The 18,267-nt window shown below is 40.8% G+C and overlaps 2 protein-coding genes across 3 annotated transcripts; one reads left to right on the top strand and one right to left on the bottom strand.

The window, feature by feature from the left end:
• Positions 1-1,243: 1,243 nt before the first annotated feature.
• On the top strand, positions 1,244-13,461 carry fggy (FGGY carbohydrate kinase domain containing). 2 transcript variants are annotated; one of them, XM_030075350.1, is made up of 16 exons: positions 1,244-1,343; positions 1,714-1,921; positions 2,523-2,634; positions 3,780-3,931; positions 4,221-4,309; positions 4,524-4,639; positions 4,804-4,932; positions 6,047-6,150; positions 7,195-7,302; positions 7,890-7,951; positions 9,008-9,170; positions 10,033-10,107; positions 10,458-10,578; positions 10,982-11,076; positions 12,040-12,101; positions 12,829-13,461. In XM_030075350.1, exons 2-16 carry the CDS (start codon positions 1,724-1,726, stop codon positions 12,908-12,910), a joined length of 1,668 nt encoding a protein of 555 aa, XP_029931210.1. In that variant the 5' UTR covers positions 1,244-1,343; positions 1,714-1,723; the 3' UTR covers positions 12,911-13,461. The 2 variants fall into 2 exon arrangements, with proteins under 2 accessions (XP_029931210.1, XP_029931209.1); XM_030075349.1 differs by having other exon boundaries at positions 8,996-9,170.
• A 583-nt stretch (positions 13,462-14,044) lies between these two features.
• Positions 14,045-18,122, bottom strand: LOC115375199 (peroxiredoxin-6-like). Its single transcript, XM_030074581.1, has 5 exons — positions 17,949-18,122; positions 17,069-17,225; positions 16,069-16,218; positions 15,299-15,445; positions 14,045-14,965 (listed from the first exon to the last, which is right to left on the bottom strand). Exons 1-5 carry the CDS (start codon positions 18,038-18,040, stop codon positions 14,837-14,839), a joined length of 675 nt encoding a protein of 224 aa, XP_029930441.1. The 5' UTR covers positions 18,041-18,122; the 3' UTR covers positions 14,045-14,836.
• Positions 18,123-18,267: the final 145 nt, after the last annotated feature.

Below are 18,267 nucleotides of genomic sequence, written 5' to 3'. Positions count from 1 at the left end.
TGAGAGCAAAACACAGCGAGGGCTTCACAGTCATATTGCATGTGTTGATCTATCAACAGAGTGAAGTTTAGATTACCCTCAAGCGTGGAAAAGAGAGCATACACACACACACAGGCACGAAGAGCACGGAGAGAGACAGATGAGACTTCAAACATTGTCCTCGCAGTGTTTGTTAAGGACCATCTGTTTCTTCCTGTCCTGCTGCTTGGTTTTTCTCCATGCTCCGTCTCCACTGTTCATCCCTGGCCCAAACAGCCTGATCACAGCCAGCAGTGTTTCCTTTAGACAGCTGTTTATCTCCTCGAAGAAAAAGATACAATAGAGCAGCGATGACGCTGGATGCTGAGAAGAAAGTTGGACATATCCGTTTATGGCCAGATCCATTGTTTTTGATGGCAGGTTGGTTTGCCTCTGCGTGTTTATGTTGGCAGTGAAGTGATTTGTATTGCCCTTTAACAGTGAACCTTTACTGGATGGTTATCAGTGATTTGTCCTCATCTATTCAACTCACATATGCATGTTTACTTGTCAGTGTTGATGTGTGTTTATTTGTTGTTATGGTTTTGACTCGGTGTCCTTAAATTTTCCCAGTGACTAATAAAGTCATCATGCTATACACACTACTTCTCATCATTTACAAAACTGAGTGCCTGCAAAGTTGCGACTCATCTCAAATCAGATGCAAGCCTGGATATGTGCAGTATATGTGGCAAAACTTCATTATAATATTCCTATAATATCCCAGACTTTTAGTGAATGTGTGCTACTCTGTAGTGCCTTCTCTGTGACCTGCTGAACTTTATGGGAGGTTTATCTCCTATAGTTCACCATAATGCAGCTATAATTTTCATATACAACTTACACTATGTAGTTTTTTTTTTTTTTTTTTTTGTAATCCATCCATGTTTCCATACTGTTCCATCATTATTATTGTCATTCCCCATCAGGGTCCATTTGATGGAAGTCAAGCAAATACTTATAACGTAACCTAACATAACATACCTTTAACTGTTACACAGTACTGTATGTAGTTATGCTGTAATATTTACACATTGTCCTAGACTATTTACATTTTTTTTTTTTTTGGAGCAAAATGCTTTAAACTAAAATACAATAACTTTATATTTTTTAAGGGATGTGTGTCTGTGTCAGAAAGAGTCGGACACACAGAGAGAAAGAGCCTGTTTTCCCTAATCACAGTTGGAATAACGCGACCGAACTCTTTTTGTCCCTCTTCGCATTCCGTCCTTACTTTGCTGCTCCCCGGTGTCCCTGTTCAAAGTACGCTGGCTACACACTCCAAAGTGATGTTTTCTGCTTCACATTGACATTTTGGTTATCAGGTAAGTGCAGAAACGTGTTACTGGCTGACGTGCAAGGGTTCACTCTTTTTTGATCATGCGTGGTGTGCATTTTTCAAGTTTAATTCAGTCCAATCCAGATCCCTTCAGTAAAATCCTGGAATCAGTTTCATGCTGCAGCAGCACCGTACCATCCTCAAATCAAAACCGCACTATTTTTTACAGCCTGTGCATTTCTACAAAAATTAAAAATCCTATCAATGATACGCCAAAGTGTAGAAAATGACGCTTTCGAAAATGGCGAAATAATTCGGTGTTTACTTGTATACCGCTCCAAACAACCTGTTATTAACACTGCAATCTGTTACTGCTCAATTCCGACATTCCTGTGCTCCCCCTCCTCTCTGTCCAGGTCTTTCCACATGGCAGGGCCCGTGCCACCACAGTGCTATTATGTCGGGGTGGATGTGGGCACTGCCAGTGTGAGGGCGGCTCTGGTGACCCGGGACGGGCAGCTGAGATGCACTGCAGAGGAGCCCATCAGCATCTGGGAGCCCCAGGCTGACCACTATGTCCAATCCTCCTCAGAGATCTGGGACAGATGCTGCACTGTTGTCAAGGTACAGTGAGCTGAAGCCGTGGGGCAAGCCATTTGTGCCACTGTCACTGCAGCATTTATATGACCAAATCTCCAGTGAGAATTCAAGCTTGTTTTTATTTTCAAGCAGACTACATCACATGTACAAGGGCTGCTGGCCTTATGGTACTGAATACTTGTGCAGAAAAGCTGTAAAACCTAGGGCTGCACCCATACCACTTTGTCAGGGCAGACAGAGATGCTGAGCACTGATCTGATGCATTAGTAGTGAAAACTTGGACCATATAGGTTTGGGTCATTGGATAAAAAATGATCTAAAATACTTTCTTGCACCATTTGAAAAATACAGGCTTTTGTGTGCCACAAATTGAAAAACAAAACAAACAAGCAAACAAAACCAAAACCAAAACTTGATACCAATATTGCATTTCAGCTCAGTACTGGCGTTGACACTTATACCAATATGAGTACTGATGCACAACCATTAAAAAGTGTTGCTGTTGTGTTATGTGATGTAGTGCCACCATTCCTTCATCATTATGCTCACCCAGTAAATGCAATACTGATGTGTAAAAGGAATGAGCTAATCTTACTTTTAAGACTATATTGTATGTCGTTTCCAGAGAGTTACCCAGGGTGTGGAGAAGAGTCAGGTCCGGGGGATCGGCTTTGACGCCACTTGCTCTCTAGTGGTTTTGGACCAGAACTTCCATCCTGTGCCCGTCAACCAGAATGGTGAGTGACACACTGTTCCCTCAGCTCCTCACACATTACCTATTAGTTTCCGTCGTAAGCTGGTGCTATGAAGGTCTTTCTGCTCACAGTGACTTTGTAAAGGCCTGTCTAGAGGCTGGGGGTGAACACCTAAGTGCTGCTTACGTGGTAATATGTGACTTAAACTGACATTTCCATCCAAAATGCCAGAACCTTCAACCATGTGGTTGTGGTTGCATCACCGCAGGGTTTTTCACTGCTCAAAACATTTTTTTTATGTGAATGCATGTGCACTGTTTTGTGGTCCACTTTATTCCAAATGTTTAATCAGTAAGTAAATAAGATATTCAGGTTATTATATCTATTAATTAGGACAAAGTACATGATCAAAGGTATGATATTTTACAGTAACAGTCTATAGGTGATAAAATAAAGACTCAATTACATGTATTAAGATTAATCTTTAATTGAATATATTAATATAATCCCAATCCTTCATCCAAATGTAAACAGCACTAATGATTGGAAACTGCTCTTGCAATTGTCATGACTGACAGGTTGCGCAACATAAAGATGAAGATTAGACAATGCCTGGATCTGTGTTTTTTGATGTTTTATGATACTGCAATTAAACTTATGGAATGGAGATCAATGCTGCAACAAGAGAAGAGTGGCTCTCTAAATATAAAAATGCATAAAATAGGTGTGATACTGTCTCAATATCCCCTCAAAGGTACAGGTTATTATTGGTTAAAAAATACAACATTATGGTTAAGATGACCTTCATCAGACAGTTGGCAACAGAAAGAGAAAACCTATATAATTCAAAGGGAATTTCTAATTGGTATTTTTTTTATAAAATGGACACAAGGTTTTGGAATAAACCCCTGTAATTCATTATTCTAATGTAATGCATTGTTTTTATATCGATCCCCAAAAGAAATTCATCCTTCAGCAGACAATTTACAACCCATGTCAGTGGGCTGAGGGACAGTCTCCTCATTGACATTAGTTATCTATCCTGATTAGACTAATGCTGTATTGTTTGTTTTTATTCAGTGTCTCCTAAAATATCAGTTTTAAGCACTAGATTCTGGAGAATTCAGTCAACCCATTCTTTGTCAGGTATTTTTCTTTTCTTTTTGTTTGTGCTTTCACTGCTCCAGGTGAGAGACAGAGGAATGTGGTGATGTGGATGGACCATCGTGCTGCAGAGCAGGCTGCTCGTATAACCAGCGCAGGCCACAGGGTGCTGCGCAGGGTGGGAGGGGTCATGTCACCAGAGATGCAGCCCCCTAAGCTGCTCTGGCTCAAAGAGGTGAGAGGTGAGCGAGGTCACCACTGGTCACTGGGTGTTTTATTGTTGCACTCTTCACTGGTCAGCTAGTCAGCGTGTGCACATGCTGTTTACTACCTGCTGTCATTTTGGATGTTTTCAACTGCCCCCCTTCTTTCTGATGGTCGGATGCCTCTAAACTTTTAAATCTGGCCCTGTGAGTGAGCGAGTGTTTTATTGTTGTGCTTTGACCCATCAGCTCATGCATGTGCTGTTTATTGCTCACTGCTTAGGAGATTACTACCACCCCTCCTTCTTGTGTCTCAAACAGAACCTGAGGGAAAGCAGCTGGAAGGAAGCCGCACACTTTTTTGACCTCCCCGACTTCCTGTCTTGGAAGGCAACAAACTCTTTGACGAGGTGAGCTCTGGTTGATTTCGGATTTAGGGTTGGGTTAACATTCAATAATATTGATTATTGCGATATTTACAGCTATGCAGTATTTTTTTACCACTCATCAGTGGTAACGGTAATTAGTGTGACCCCATTCCTCTGAATAGACATTTCACAAGGAGCTTATTTCGCTGAATATCTTGTGCGGCATGTTCGAGTACTGTTTTGAAATGTCCCACAGGTCTTTATGTACTCTGGTGTGTAAGTGGACTTACTGCCCTCCAGACGGATGGGATGACAGTTTTTGGACTGCCATTGGACTGGAAGACCTCTTGCAAAACAATTATTCCAAAATAGGTCAGACAAACATTCATTCATTCATTTTTTTGCAATATGAAATACTTTAGAAAAGTAAATATCATAAAAACATAATAGATTCCATCTTATCAAATGTTGTTGGGGTCCACCCAAATACCTATACTAGAGACATTTTCTTTGTTGTTGTGTTTGTGTTGATCCAGGCAGTCTGACTTGTCCTCCTGGGACCTCGCTGGGCCAGGGCCTCACACAGGAGGCAGCAGCTGATTTGGGTTTGGATCCAGGAACTGCAGTTGGTGCTTCCCTCATTGATGCTCATGCTGGAGGACTAGGTATCACATCTAGGAGCTGCTTCACAAACAGATTGAGCTTAGACCAGGCCCTGTTAAAAATCTTCTTAACCAACAGAGAAACTATTTTTAACAGCCATGCTTAATGGAAACCAGCTAATAAAATTACAATGTTATTATGTCTAAGATTATGTCACTAGGCAAAAATAAGGGTTGCATGCATTAAAGCTTAACTAGGCAACTTCACATGGTTGCAGCTTCACATAACAGCGAGAGGTAACTGCTTGAAACATTTCTGTTTTCATACCCAGCATCAATGGCATCAGTGAACTGCACACAGCTTGCTCATGTTTACCAACCTGGCCAGTCTGTGATGCTTTATACGAAAGGAAACCAAGCAGACGAGAGAGGCCAGATATAATGTTGATGACTGAGTTTTGTGATTCATTGCTTCCTGTGATGAAGAAGTGCTACGAGAAGTTCACTTGGGGAAGTGGGCCAATCTGTGGGTTTTCGTTGCAGCCACAGTTTGTGATTTAGGCTGATAAAACAGGCGTATATTTCTTAAGAAATCTTGCCTTGTGTGGCTTTACCATCGTTTGTAAAAGTAAAATAGTGAGCACTCTAGAGCCAGGCCAGCAGCAGACATCTCCTCTGGCTCAGAAAGCCATCTGGTTTTGTTCAGGGAGTTAAACTGCTCATGAACTCTGTCCTCTGACCCTTCGCTGTGACCTCTGCTGATCGCACATTGTTGTATCAGTCACAGGTTAAAACACTATGCAGTTTTAGTTGTTGTACATGTCACAGTGATGTACACCCCCAGGCCCCGCTCGCAGATGTACCTCCCACCTCAAACGCAAACCAGCTTGGCAAACATTATTCTAGCAGTTAGTGTCACCGCTGAATTCCATGTGAAGCTCAGGGAACTACTTCAAAGGATCAGAGAGCTTTTGATCCATAAGACAGACTGATTTGTCCCCAGCGGAGCTCTAATTTGACTTTGTAACCTTTGTGTTTTGTCTTCCAAACTGAATGTGAGAGAAAACCTAAATGTGAACACGGTTTTATTCATCAGAAAAAATGCCTTGTGATATTCAGGGCTTCAAAGTGGATATGAACACATGATTATTTCTTTCAATAATGTTTCTTATTTCAGGTGTGATTGGTGCAGATGTCAGAGGCTTCCACCTGCCCTGCGAGGACCAGCCCATCACCTCACGCATGGCGATGATCTGCGGGACGTCGTCCTGTCACATGGCAGTGAGTGCTTCTGAGCTGCACATCTCATGTTGTCTGACTTGTCAAAAATCTTCCTCCCTAACAATATAATTACAACAACTACAGTTTTATTGTGCTTTTTTTTATGCAAGGCAACATTATTACATTATATAATATTTCTAAAAACATTAATATGGTTATAAACTCCATAAAGAAATTCTGTATATAAAGTATATCCGCTGTTTTGATAACCATTTTGTAGCGCTGGGTGATAAATCAATTAAATAGATTAACTCAAATTTGTTTTAAATTGATACAAAAAAACAGCTGAATCACATATAATGTGATAAGAGCTGCCGAGCACTCTGTCAAACAAGCCCCGACTTATTCATCTACACAGAACCTGCAATGCCAGACATGCATGCGCGAATCACCTGTCACATGATCACGCCCACAAAAACTCCCATCAGTTAATAGTGGTGGTAAGTGAAAGAAAGAGAAAAATCTAGATTGAAATTGTAAATAGTAAAAAGTTGGAAAAAAAAAAATTAAGATTTTATTTTTTTGGTCGTATCGCCCAGCCCCACCCTTTTGGCAGTGTCTTGTTTTGAATCTTGAACACAATGTTGTTCTAAGAAGAAATTTCATTCCATGTCCTGATCCAAGCCCATGCGATATCAGATCATAGACGCAATGCATTTTTGTGAAAACAAGCCCTCCGTCCTCTAGACTGGGAATTTGCCCGTCTGAGTTGATGTACGCTAATCCTGTTATACAGATGAGTAATCTGTCAAGTGAGATTAATCACACTGTAGAGATGACCAGGCTGCTCTTGAATTACATCCGTTTCGCAGAACTTGCGTGTGACGGGTGAGATAAAGGTGTGCTGAGTCACACTGATAAAGGAATGGTCCTTCTCCTCCTTTTCTACTGATGCTTTTGATGTTTATTATACATGCAAATCCTCACAAAATCTTTTTACACAGACTTTTAAGTATTCTGCCCTCATAGCCAGACAGCTCATATAATTATATTAATGTGTAATCTTAACAAAAGCATTGTGTGTTTTACCTGAATGTGCATCAGATCAGCCAGCAGCCTCTGTTTGTCCCAGGCGTGTGGGGACCCTACCTGTCCGCCATGGTGCCTGGCATGTGGCTGAATGAGGGAGGCCAAAGTGCAACAGGAAGGCTGGTGAGTGTGCCTCTGGGCATTAAAGGAATACCCCAGCGTTTTGCAGAAAATACCCTTTTTCTGATTTACCCAGACTGAGACAAGATGTTCGATGCTGTTTTCACCTCTGTACGTCCCGTGGTTTGGATCCTATGGGTAACATTTTGTGTTAGCTTAGCATAAAGACTCGAAGTCTATGGGAGTCATTAGCCTAGCTCCATCAAAGTAAATAAAATAAACCTTACAGCACCAGAGCTCTCCTTTGTTTGGGAAAGCAGATAACTATATGCTGCAATCGCCTTTTAATTTCAGGTTTAAATGTAATCCAGTTTAATCACATCTAGACACAATTCAGATCCAAGATAATGCCAGATGTAAACAGGGCCACTCTTACACGCAGCAGGTTCTTCAGTGATTTCAGACTTTCGAATACTGTAAACTTTCAGGTGGCTCACATAGTGTACATTTTCCCATCTGGTGCAACTTTCCCTTTATGTCCCTTTTTTAAATTTTGTTGTAGAGTCCGGATTAACAAGCCTCTTCTGACTGTTATTCCCTGATCCTTTGAATTTTCTGTCATGACTCAGTGTCTCTGCTCCCTCCCTCAGATTGACCACATGGTGAAGGGTCACGCAGCTTACACCCAGCTCCAGGAACAAGCACAGCAAAGGTCAGTTAAAGCATCAAGGGCTCGGCTTCCCAAAAAACATTTTAGCGTGACAGTCAGCTGAGTCTTTGCCCAGCTGACTTACAGTGAAGCTTCAGGGAACTTAGCAACTTAGTAAGGGTGTGTCCTCTTGGTTGATTAGGTGTCACAATATAAAATAAAAAAAAAATTCATTCAGATGTGTAGCACATCTCTATCACATCGCAACTTTGTGACTAGATGTCAAAGCCGAGATGATTTTCAATTAGTCACCAGTCTCAATTTCTCAGGAAATGTTACAGTGAATCTATCGTGAGAATGACTGTTACGACATCAGCACAATCTGTGTTTATAATAACTGCTGCACCGTGTGAAGACAGCCACTGTGAATTGATGTGAATTGACATAGTCTCCAGAATGTGTCCCCAAATGCAGCTTTCATTTTCGGTCTGTTTTATTTTCATTACTATTTCAAGCGCATTTGTGTGCAGTGGTAATTCCCCGTTATGGATTTGAGTAGCCTGGAATTTACACACAGTTCTTTCAAAATTACTCACACGCCATCCTAAATTAAGACTAAATGATTTCCAGTGTGTAATGACTGTGGCACAGCCTGTGCCCGAACAACCTGGCAGACGAGGCACCACATTCGTTCGGCACATTTTCCACCAATATTTCTTCTTTATCTGTTTCCTGTTTATCTGTTAACATTAGCGGTATTTCCTAAAGATATTTTACCCAGAAGAGGCATGGGCGACATCTGGAATATAATATGACAATATTGTCCTCTGCTTTAAATAATTTTTCTATTCGATATCGTCACCCACCCTGACTAAATACCAATATGTTAGTCTTTTTAAAACTTTTTGAATAAATGCACCTCAACTTGGATAGGCATTTGTATACATAATAAGTTTGGGGGGGTATTTGTTAATGTAGAAAATGTTGCCCTGCAGATATTTCCCCAAACCTAACCCAAAATGTGTGGTGGGGCTTTTTCTAGTGATTAAATATGCCTTAAATATGACCTCAGATACTTGACAGGCAATTATGCTAACAGTTGTTTAGTTGTGGATCCAGATTTCCCAGTCCGGGTGAGAACATCTACACCTTTCTCAACACCCACCTGTGTTCAATGGCTAAGGCTGATTCTGCTGTTGACCTGCTGGGCTCCAGTCTTCACCTGTGGCCGGACTTCCATGGCAACAGGTCTCCTCTGGCTGACCCAACTTTGAAGGGCATGGTGAGGAGACAGGGCTTGTGCCCCAGTGACATTCAGCAGCCCTCTCTTATTCCATGAGCCCCTAACTGGAAATAACTTAGCATGACATTTATCTTGTAGCTGTGCATAGGTGGCCCATTTTAAGTATTTGTACATCCTGCCCCTTTAACAACTTTGTTAAGTAAAGATTTATTTTGTTTTGCTACAGCTGTTGCACCTCTGTAGCCATTTACTACTCTTTTCAACACCAATGCCATTTTATGTTTTTTTTTTTTTAAATGATTTGCAGATATTCATATTTAAGTAGATATGCATTCAGCCAGCTATATCGCTATAGGTTTTGATTTTAACATTTCACTGATAACAGTTTATAGCTGTTGTTAAAATAATACTTTGAATGTCAAATAAAAATGAAAAATAAAAGGTGGTGTGAAAAATGTAAAAGATAATATAACACTAACCCCCAAATTAAAGAGTCATCCAGAGCTCTTGACCCAGAGTCATGTATACTGAAAGAGCTAAACCACTGAAATCAGGAAACGTCTCACTACTTCCTGATAGCCAGGCCACATCTGCACATCTAGACAGAAAGTAGAGTATTAATAATGTTGTTGAAACTGTTTTCCCACAGATTAGAGATAGGACTAGACCCACTGATGCCTCAGCTTTTGGAGATGCCCAGCTTTACTTTTGTCTGCCCTTCATAGTTTGAGGCTGTAGTTTAACCCACTGTTTCAGTAGTAACACACAGCTTTGTTCTTCAGGTTAATGCTAACTCTTATTTCAATGAAACTAGGCTTTTATTGTTACATGAATCTGAAGTCATAAAAGGGCCCAGCTGAAAATTTCAAATGTTTCATGTTGAGCAATTTGTGTTTTCTAGGTGATCGGACTGTCGCTGTCCCAAACCCTAGATGACCTCGCCCTGCTCTATCTGGCCACCGTCCAGGCGCTTGCTGTGAGTTTGCTGTGCTTCACATTACACGTGTCACTGTGACTTGAATCATACACATTCAGAAGAATAGAATGGAATAGATTTTAATTGTCAACAAACACTAAAACTAGGTCACATGACACATTAAGAACAGTTCATGTCAATGTCTGTGGCTTAAATGTAATCAGTCACTTTGAAGAGATAAGAATATTCTTGGCACTCAGGATAAAGGAGCTCTTAAATACATTTTTAGGTGTCAGGGGGACTCTGTAGCACCTCCCGGAACTCAAAGACTCAAGCTAGCTGAACCACAATGCATGGCTGCATTTGTTTTTGTAATCCTCTTCCTCTTGTGTCTTCGTCACTGCTTTCAGCTCGGTACTCGTCATATTCTGGAGGCCATGAGGGAGACAGGACATGACATCACAACCCTCTTCCTGTGTGGAGGACTGAGCAAAAATCCCCTGTTTGTGCAAATTCATGCCAATGCCACAGGTATGAATTGGTAATGACAGGAGTGACAGTGTAATATTGTAAACAACACATAGCTAAAGAGACATTTCACCCAATATGCGTCTGTATATCATTTTGCCCCAGCCTTCAAGATAGCACTAAGAATTACTATTACCATAGAATTACTATTACCATCACAAGAATTTCTGCTTTCATAAGAATATTATCTTGAAAGCTCACACTGGATAAACAGTGACTCCCAACTGGCCTTTATGCAATGCTATTTTTTCCTAACTTTAGTAGTTCACTGGGTTGTAAGAGGTTGAGAGTGTGAGAAATAGACAGAGAAAGATAAAGGTGTATTAATTATTAACTAATTCTGTGGACAGTCCAGGAGGGTTTCACCTTGTTTGTTTGCTTTTGGCTTGATGTTTTGCATGTTCAGGGCTGCCTGTGGTGTTGCCTGACCAGACAGAGGCTGTGTTAGTGGGAGCAGCAGTCCTGGGTGCCTGTGCGTCACAGGACTACAGCACTATACAGGTGGAGTATTACATGAACACATATTAGCCAGGGACAGAAATAAATGTTCATAAAATAATTGTGAATATAAAAATGCCCCTGATAAGTAGGAGTACCCAATCTTGTCCAATATTGTTGTGACAACTCAGACAATGCTTTCTAATATGGACCACTACAATGATTTGTGCCTGTTATCAGAAATTATTATTATTATTATTATTACTATTATTTTTTTTTTTTTAAATCAGAAAACAAACAAGTATGCATCCTGAAGTGACAGAAACTGATCATTATTCGGCAAGTGTTAACATGCCAATATACTATGAAAATGTATTATTTACTGATTGAGTAAAATTAGTCTCAAAAACAACTAAAATGGCCCTCAATTCAGATCTAAAAATCGTCCATGACACTGAAAAAAAAAACAACAAAAAAAAAAAACAGCGAACAGGTCAGATAATTATTGACTCTGTGCTTCCATCTGCTGGGGTGCAACCAAACAGTAATGCGCACAACTCTGGTTGCCCCTGTCTCGGAGAAAAGCCAAACTTGTGCACAGTGTGGATAAGAAATAAAGGAGACAATTAGTCTGTCGCTAGGTCAAGCGATCAGCCGTCTGCATCACACCAGCCGAGCCCGCGGCACAAGGGAATAGCAAGCCTTTAAGCCAGACATGCTAAAAATAAGACGTTATTGTTTGGACAAGATTGCACCTGTTAACCCGTTTTCAGTCATAACCATCCAGGCAGTTGTTGTGGTCTGATCCTTGGAGCTGGACACAGTGAAGTGCCTGGCTTATGTAGGTTTAGACAGGAGAGGCCCTGCACTGCATAAGTCATAAGCTCACGTCCACACTATAACCACTGGAGCTGGCTCATATTGTAACTGGGTCATGGCTGCTCTCAAACTGAATGTGCAAAATATGATTCATTGAGTGATGTTTCTTTTTTTTTTTTTTTTTTTTTTTTACAATGCATGTTTCAGGAGGCAATGGAGAAAATGGCTAAGGTGGGAAAGGTTGTTCAGCCTGATCATGAACTCCAGAGGTGAGATAGCTGTGGATTGAAAGTTGTTATAAAAGTTATAGTTATACTTGCTTTAACCATCCAGATGGATAACAAATGTGTTCATTTGCATTGCTGAAATGCATCACTCACAACTAACAGGATAATTAGTGGCATTTGACACTACCAAAATGTAATATATTGTATAGTAGCATGTCTAAGGGCAGTTGAAAAGATATACTTGACTTTTTTTGATATGCTTTTTCATTATTTATTTATTTTTTTTTCCCTTTTTATCTATCTTATTTGTTTTTATAATTCATTACTATTTTTATTATCCTTTTTTCATCTGGGTTTTATTGTTACTTTCCCCTTTATATCTTCATGTATCTTTTTGTTGACTTTATTTTGATGTGAAGCACATTGCACTGCATTTGACTGTGAAATTTGCAATATAAAATTGAATTCAATTGTACAAAAACTATTTATTGTGTCAGAAATACTGATCTATTTGCAATTTAATGTGCAAATATATCAGCATTTCTTTATCTGTTTGCAGTTTAACTTGTCTCACGGTATAACCAGAATCTGCAGTCTAGTAACCATCAAGACAAGAGTTAATGGCCTATGTTTTGCTTGCAACTGAAGTATGTGAAATATCTGCATGATTTGTTACTATGCAAAAACTAAATTGACTGTACTAATGATATAAAATGGATAGAATTATCTGTTGCTTTTAATGCAGAAATGTCACACTATTTTTTTCCAGCTTCTATGAGAGAAAGTACCAGGTATTCCTGCGGCTCTTTGCCCACCAGAGGGAGTACCAGGCCCTCATGGATCACAGATGACACCCTGGTGGGGGGTTGAGGGCAGCCCGGCAGGATCTGAGTTTCCCTGACGTAACAGTGATGACGAGTCCACACATCGCAAACCAGGACAATAACAAGTGGGAAATGTACACTTTGGTGCCACCTGTGATATCAACAGTCGAGTTTTTTTCTTAATAACCAGGACTTGCTTTAACTGAATGTCTGTCAGGGAGGATAATTGATTCTGAATATCTGATCAGTAGCAGATTTCAGACACACAGAAAAGACCCCTGAGGAGGCCGAGCTCTAGGAAGGAAGTTGTGGCATTCTGTTCACCAGAGCTGTCTGTCCTTTAGATGCACCACCACAGTGTTGCCTAAAGATAGTGAGGAAGTTACAGCAGTGAATGCAGTTACACCTCCTGTTTGACTGGTTTGTTTTAAGACCAACTACAGTTGGTCTTAAAACAAACTTTTAAGTAACTGTGCTAAGTAACTGTGTTACTTAGCTGCAGCCCCTTCGGTCCATCAAAAGTCAAATGCCATCAAATGATGTCATCTTAAAATGTATCTCTAATAAATGATTTAATTAAATGGAACTGTGTCACATAGGTAATGCGATGCATTATTTACAGTGCGTTTTAACTCAATAGTGACTCATTCTTTTTTAAACACCCTCTCCATTGTTCTCGCGCTCTCTCCCTCTTCGTGCACATTTTATCCTCGTCTGATCCTCACATGTTGATTCCCTCCCTCTCCCGCTTCCTTTTCCGCTATCTAATGCCTGCACTGTCCTTAAATTCTCCTGTCCGCTGGTCACAGTGAGATGTCTGTTCCCAGAGATGCCCAGGATCAAAAGACGATAATCTTTTCCCCGATGTAGTCTCCCCGGTGAGAGGAACTCCAAATCCTACACAGCTGAGTTAACAGCCAGCTTCAAACAGGACTAGCTATCCAAATGGACAGATGAAGGCGGGGGGGGGGGGGAAAGGGAGGGCACGGCTGGCCAAAGTAAACAAACTCCTACAAGTGTCCCCAGCCGGTGTGGTGTCCAGAAGTATTTACAGAGCAACATGACCGACATCACCTTCCTGTCAGCGGTTTATGTTTTGACACACGTCACTCTCTTGGTTAGAAAAAAAAAAAATGAACTACCTTTTTGCTGAGCTGAGGACAGAAATATTTATTCCCTCTTTGTGCATGAACATAAGGCAGCACACCGAGGCATTACATACATCATACATTCCACCGTTAGTGCACAAATACAATGCAATCCACAAGACTTTCACTAGACTATTTCGTATTTTCAATCCATATCTCCTCCTTTGTCATTAGTATAGATGAAATACATTTAGTTTAAAAGAAACCAGTAGGAAATAATGGCTTTTACCTGGGTTTACCTCATTATTGTGCGTTAAGGAAAGTTGATGTGTCCATAATATAAATGATACCACACGTGATGATAATTAATCTCTGAAGCATGATTGGAGATGAATAGTAATTACATACTGGCTGTCCTAGTTCAATCCTTAAAATTGTAAGTGAGAGCCCCAACATGAGGTTTACATCCCTGAGTCAATAGCACACGGTTTTCTTTCATCAAATTGTGCTCTACATAAACAGCACCACAGCACTTTTATCTCTTGCCTAAAGGAGAAATATATATAGAAAAATGCATTCAAACATTTATAGTTCATTTATTTATATTCTTAATACCAGGCACTGTCACTGAAATGGAAATTTCCTATTCCATACTGCGTATAATAAAGCAACCTTTGCTCTCATCTTTAAATATTAAAAATATATTATTCCACCCCACCCCGGCAACCACAGAACAACAGGTGGAACTTTACACCCTTTGCTTCTAGGGGCTGTATTTATTTTTGGCATGGCTAAATTAGAACATATTTCCTAAGGTTCAGCCCACTTGATAAAAGCTACCTATTTATGAGTGTTGAAAACCAGCTCATGGCTGAGGTGTGTAGCGCAGGTACTTCTTCCCAGAGGGCAGGTCCTTGGTGTAAACACCGGCCGGGAACAACGAGGCGGCGTCCTCCTCAGACATGCTGGGAGGGACCATCACACTCTCTCCAGGCTCCAGGAGGGTAAAAGAGAGTAAAAAGATGAGTTTATTCTACATGGCAGCAAGGCCACTGAAATCCCTACTGTCATCATCTCTCTTTCTAGGCTGCAGAGAGATGAAGGACAGAACACTTCATTTGCATGCAGAGTCAGCAACACGAGTGCTGATCTGGTTTCCCTCCCCTGTTGAAACTTGTGCATATCTTGCATATACACTTTATGTAGGCCAGATGAAAATCACAAGGGATTATAAACAAAAATAACAATACTTCAATCTACTGTAGTCATCTGGAGATATTAAAGTAAAAGTTCACCCAAAAGCTCAAGTTCAAAAGCTGTGTCGTACCTGCCAGTCAACAGGTGTAGCCACCCGTTTCTCTACTGTCAGCTGGAGTGAGTCCACCACCCGCAAAATCTCATCAAAGTTGCGTCCTGTGGTGGCAGGATAGAGTAATGACAGCTTCAGCCTCTTGTCTGGGCCAATGATAAACACCTACATAGAGAGAGACAGGAGTAGAGGGTATGAGTTCACGCCAAACAAAACACATAAGCTCTAGTTTGCATGGGCATGATGTACACAGTAGATAAGGGAGAAGGCTGAGCTGCCGGCAAACATGCAACATAAACTTCTCTGTGTGCCATACAGTGGTGGAAACAGAACTCAAACAGTTCTGCTATCCTTAAGTAAATGTTACTTCAGTAAACATATACAGGCATTAGCAGTATAATGTACTTCATTATGAAAAGATAAAGGTGTCACTGTGGAGAATTATTTCAGAGCGTTAAATTGTTTTTGAATTAGAATAATTTTAACATTGTAAATTCTGCATATAGCATTGGCTAATTTTAGATCTTTGCTTGTAAAAGTTTAACCTGCAAAGTAACTAGAAACCACTGCCATCAGATAAACATAGTGCAGGAAAAGTACATTTATCTCTGAAATGTACTCCAGTAAAAGTTTTGCAATACTGTCACAAAATGGAAATACTACATAAGTGCCAGTTGACTGTGCTGGGTACAGCGCTTGAGTAACTGTACGTTATTACTTTCCAAGCATGGTCATCAGTAAGAATGCATGTGTGTGAGAGAGAGAGAAAGAGAAGGCAGGAGGCTCACACAGCGGGCTGTGAGCGGCAGGCCATCCTTGTCCTTCTCGTCTGGGTCCAACATGCCCAGGGCCACTGCCAGCTCCCGTTTACTGTCAGCGATGATGGGAAAGGGCAGCGAGCAGCAGGCGGGCTCCACACTGTTGTATGCCAGGATGTCCTAGTTAGTGCACAGACACACCAGCTCCCAGTCAGCAGTTACAACCAGACCGTGCTGTGGGTTCTTTCCCCTTATGTTAGGGAATTTCAATTATATTTATGATAAGAGCACCACAAAAGGAAACATGCATTTACAGTGTAGTGTGTATGGATACACCATTAAGGTTATGAATCTTAAACTTTGATTGTTAGTTTGTGCTTTCATGTTGATGTTACTAGTTAAAAAGGAATTAACTATTCAAAAAGTATAGATTGTTTGTTGTGATGTTGATATGATTTTTGTATGCAAAAACAATAGGCCTAAATTTAGTTTTACATAATGGTGTTCCTCTGGCCCTTTCAAGAAATATACTGTACTTTACTGTACTGAAACTGCTTAATTTGATGCAGTATAATCTTAATTACTTTGCAAACCTCAGTATTCAAAGTAGAACACAGATTAAATTTATATCCCTGTTCCGGTCACATTAAATAAAGTATCAAATTCTAATAATCCTAGGATTTTGATTTTTTGTAGTGGCCACTTTATTAGGTCCACCTGCTCAATCTGTTTTAATCCCATCCAACTATTGTGCCATAAAGTTTACTTTTCTGATGCCTATAATGCTCAGGTTTTCTTTTTGTCACAGTAATAGAGGTGTTCACTCAATTCTATGTTTGGCATATAATGCAGTCCAGTACAAGACCTCTGCAAATTACAGCCTCAATAACAAACACAGAATTGAATTTACACATTCTCCAGATTCTCCTGACCAGATAGCAGTGTGTTATTCCAAGCTCACCCGGTTATTAACAACGTCTCCAAAGTGGACACACAGCTGTGTTGAAAATGATGCAGACAGTCATGATACCTTGATCCAGCCATGATGATCCTCCAGGCTGTCGATGGACAGGGCGATCATCTTGATGTTGCGTTTACTGAACTCAGGGCTGAGTCTGGCTGCTCGGCCCAGCTCTGTGGTGCACACAGGGGTGTAGTCTCTGGGATGGGAGAACAGGATGCCCCACCTGGAACAAGCCGATGCAAGACTGGTTAGGGTCTGGAAGGGAAATGTCAATGACTCAGCTCAGCCCTGCAACATCTTAGTGTTTTAAAGATCCGAGGTTTCACAAACAGATATTTTGTACTGAGTCAAAATCTCTTTCCATCACACACAGCTCATACAATGCAGCATTACACGGTAATATTAAATGTTAATACCACTGAACTGAGGGGGTGGAGGCTACGTCTATCTATGAAAGTAAACTGACAGGATGTGGCATGTGGGACACTTGAAAATAACAAAAATGATGATGTGAGGGATTTGTGTGAGTGTGTGTGTGTGTGTGTGTGTGTGTGTGTGTGTGTGTGTGTGTGTGTGTGTGTGTGTGTGTGTGTGTTATGAGGTCAGCGCTGAGATTTGTGCAGCATCAACTGGAGACATTTCAAGTTGCTGCCTTGTTGAGTTTCCTGACTAATTTTTACCATAGTCAGCAAACAAACTAACCAGGAAAGGGGCAATAAGCAATCGTCTTAACAAGCGTAACATTTCATCATTAAAAAATATTTAAATTAACTATGACATGTTTTTACACTCTATCAAGCAAAGCCACAAATCATAGGTAGAGGCTTAGATGGGTAATCCATATTCAAACAGAGAAGCCAGAAAGCAGAACAGGAACAAGATGAAACGTGCAAGCTTCCCATTAGGTATAACTCTCTGTCTCAACTAGTCGATTAAGTCTACTCACGAATCTCCGAGGTATTCGTGAAGTTTAATGCTGCCGCTGGTGGTCTCTGCCTCGAAATTGGGAAACACATCTCCGAGAAGCAGCCCGGGCATATTTGCGATGACGGAGGTGCTCAGACTGTTCAGCAGCTCTGATGACAGAAGGAATATGGCACAGAGGAGGCGGCGTTCACCTAAAGCGAGGTTCACACTGCGCACACTTTTCAATCTAGGACAATAAAAAGGAACCAAGCGCAGACTCAAAAGGGTACTTTCAGTTTTGGCCAGGTTGTGATCGACCACGGAGGAAAATAATGCAGTTGCAACAAGGGGAACCAGTT

The sequence above is a fragment of the Myripristis murdjan genome, chromosome 17 (genome assembly GCF_902150065.1).
Source record: "Myripristis murdjan chromosome 17, fMyrMur1.1, whole genome shotgun sequence".
Classification (NCBI taxonomy): domain Eukaryota; kingdom Metazoa; phylum Chordata; class Actinopteri; order Holocentriformes; family Holocentridae; genus Myripristis; species Myripristis murdjan.
The sequence above is the reverse complement of the archived record's forward strand: the minus strand, read 5'-3'. Positions and strand labels throughout refer to the sequence as shown.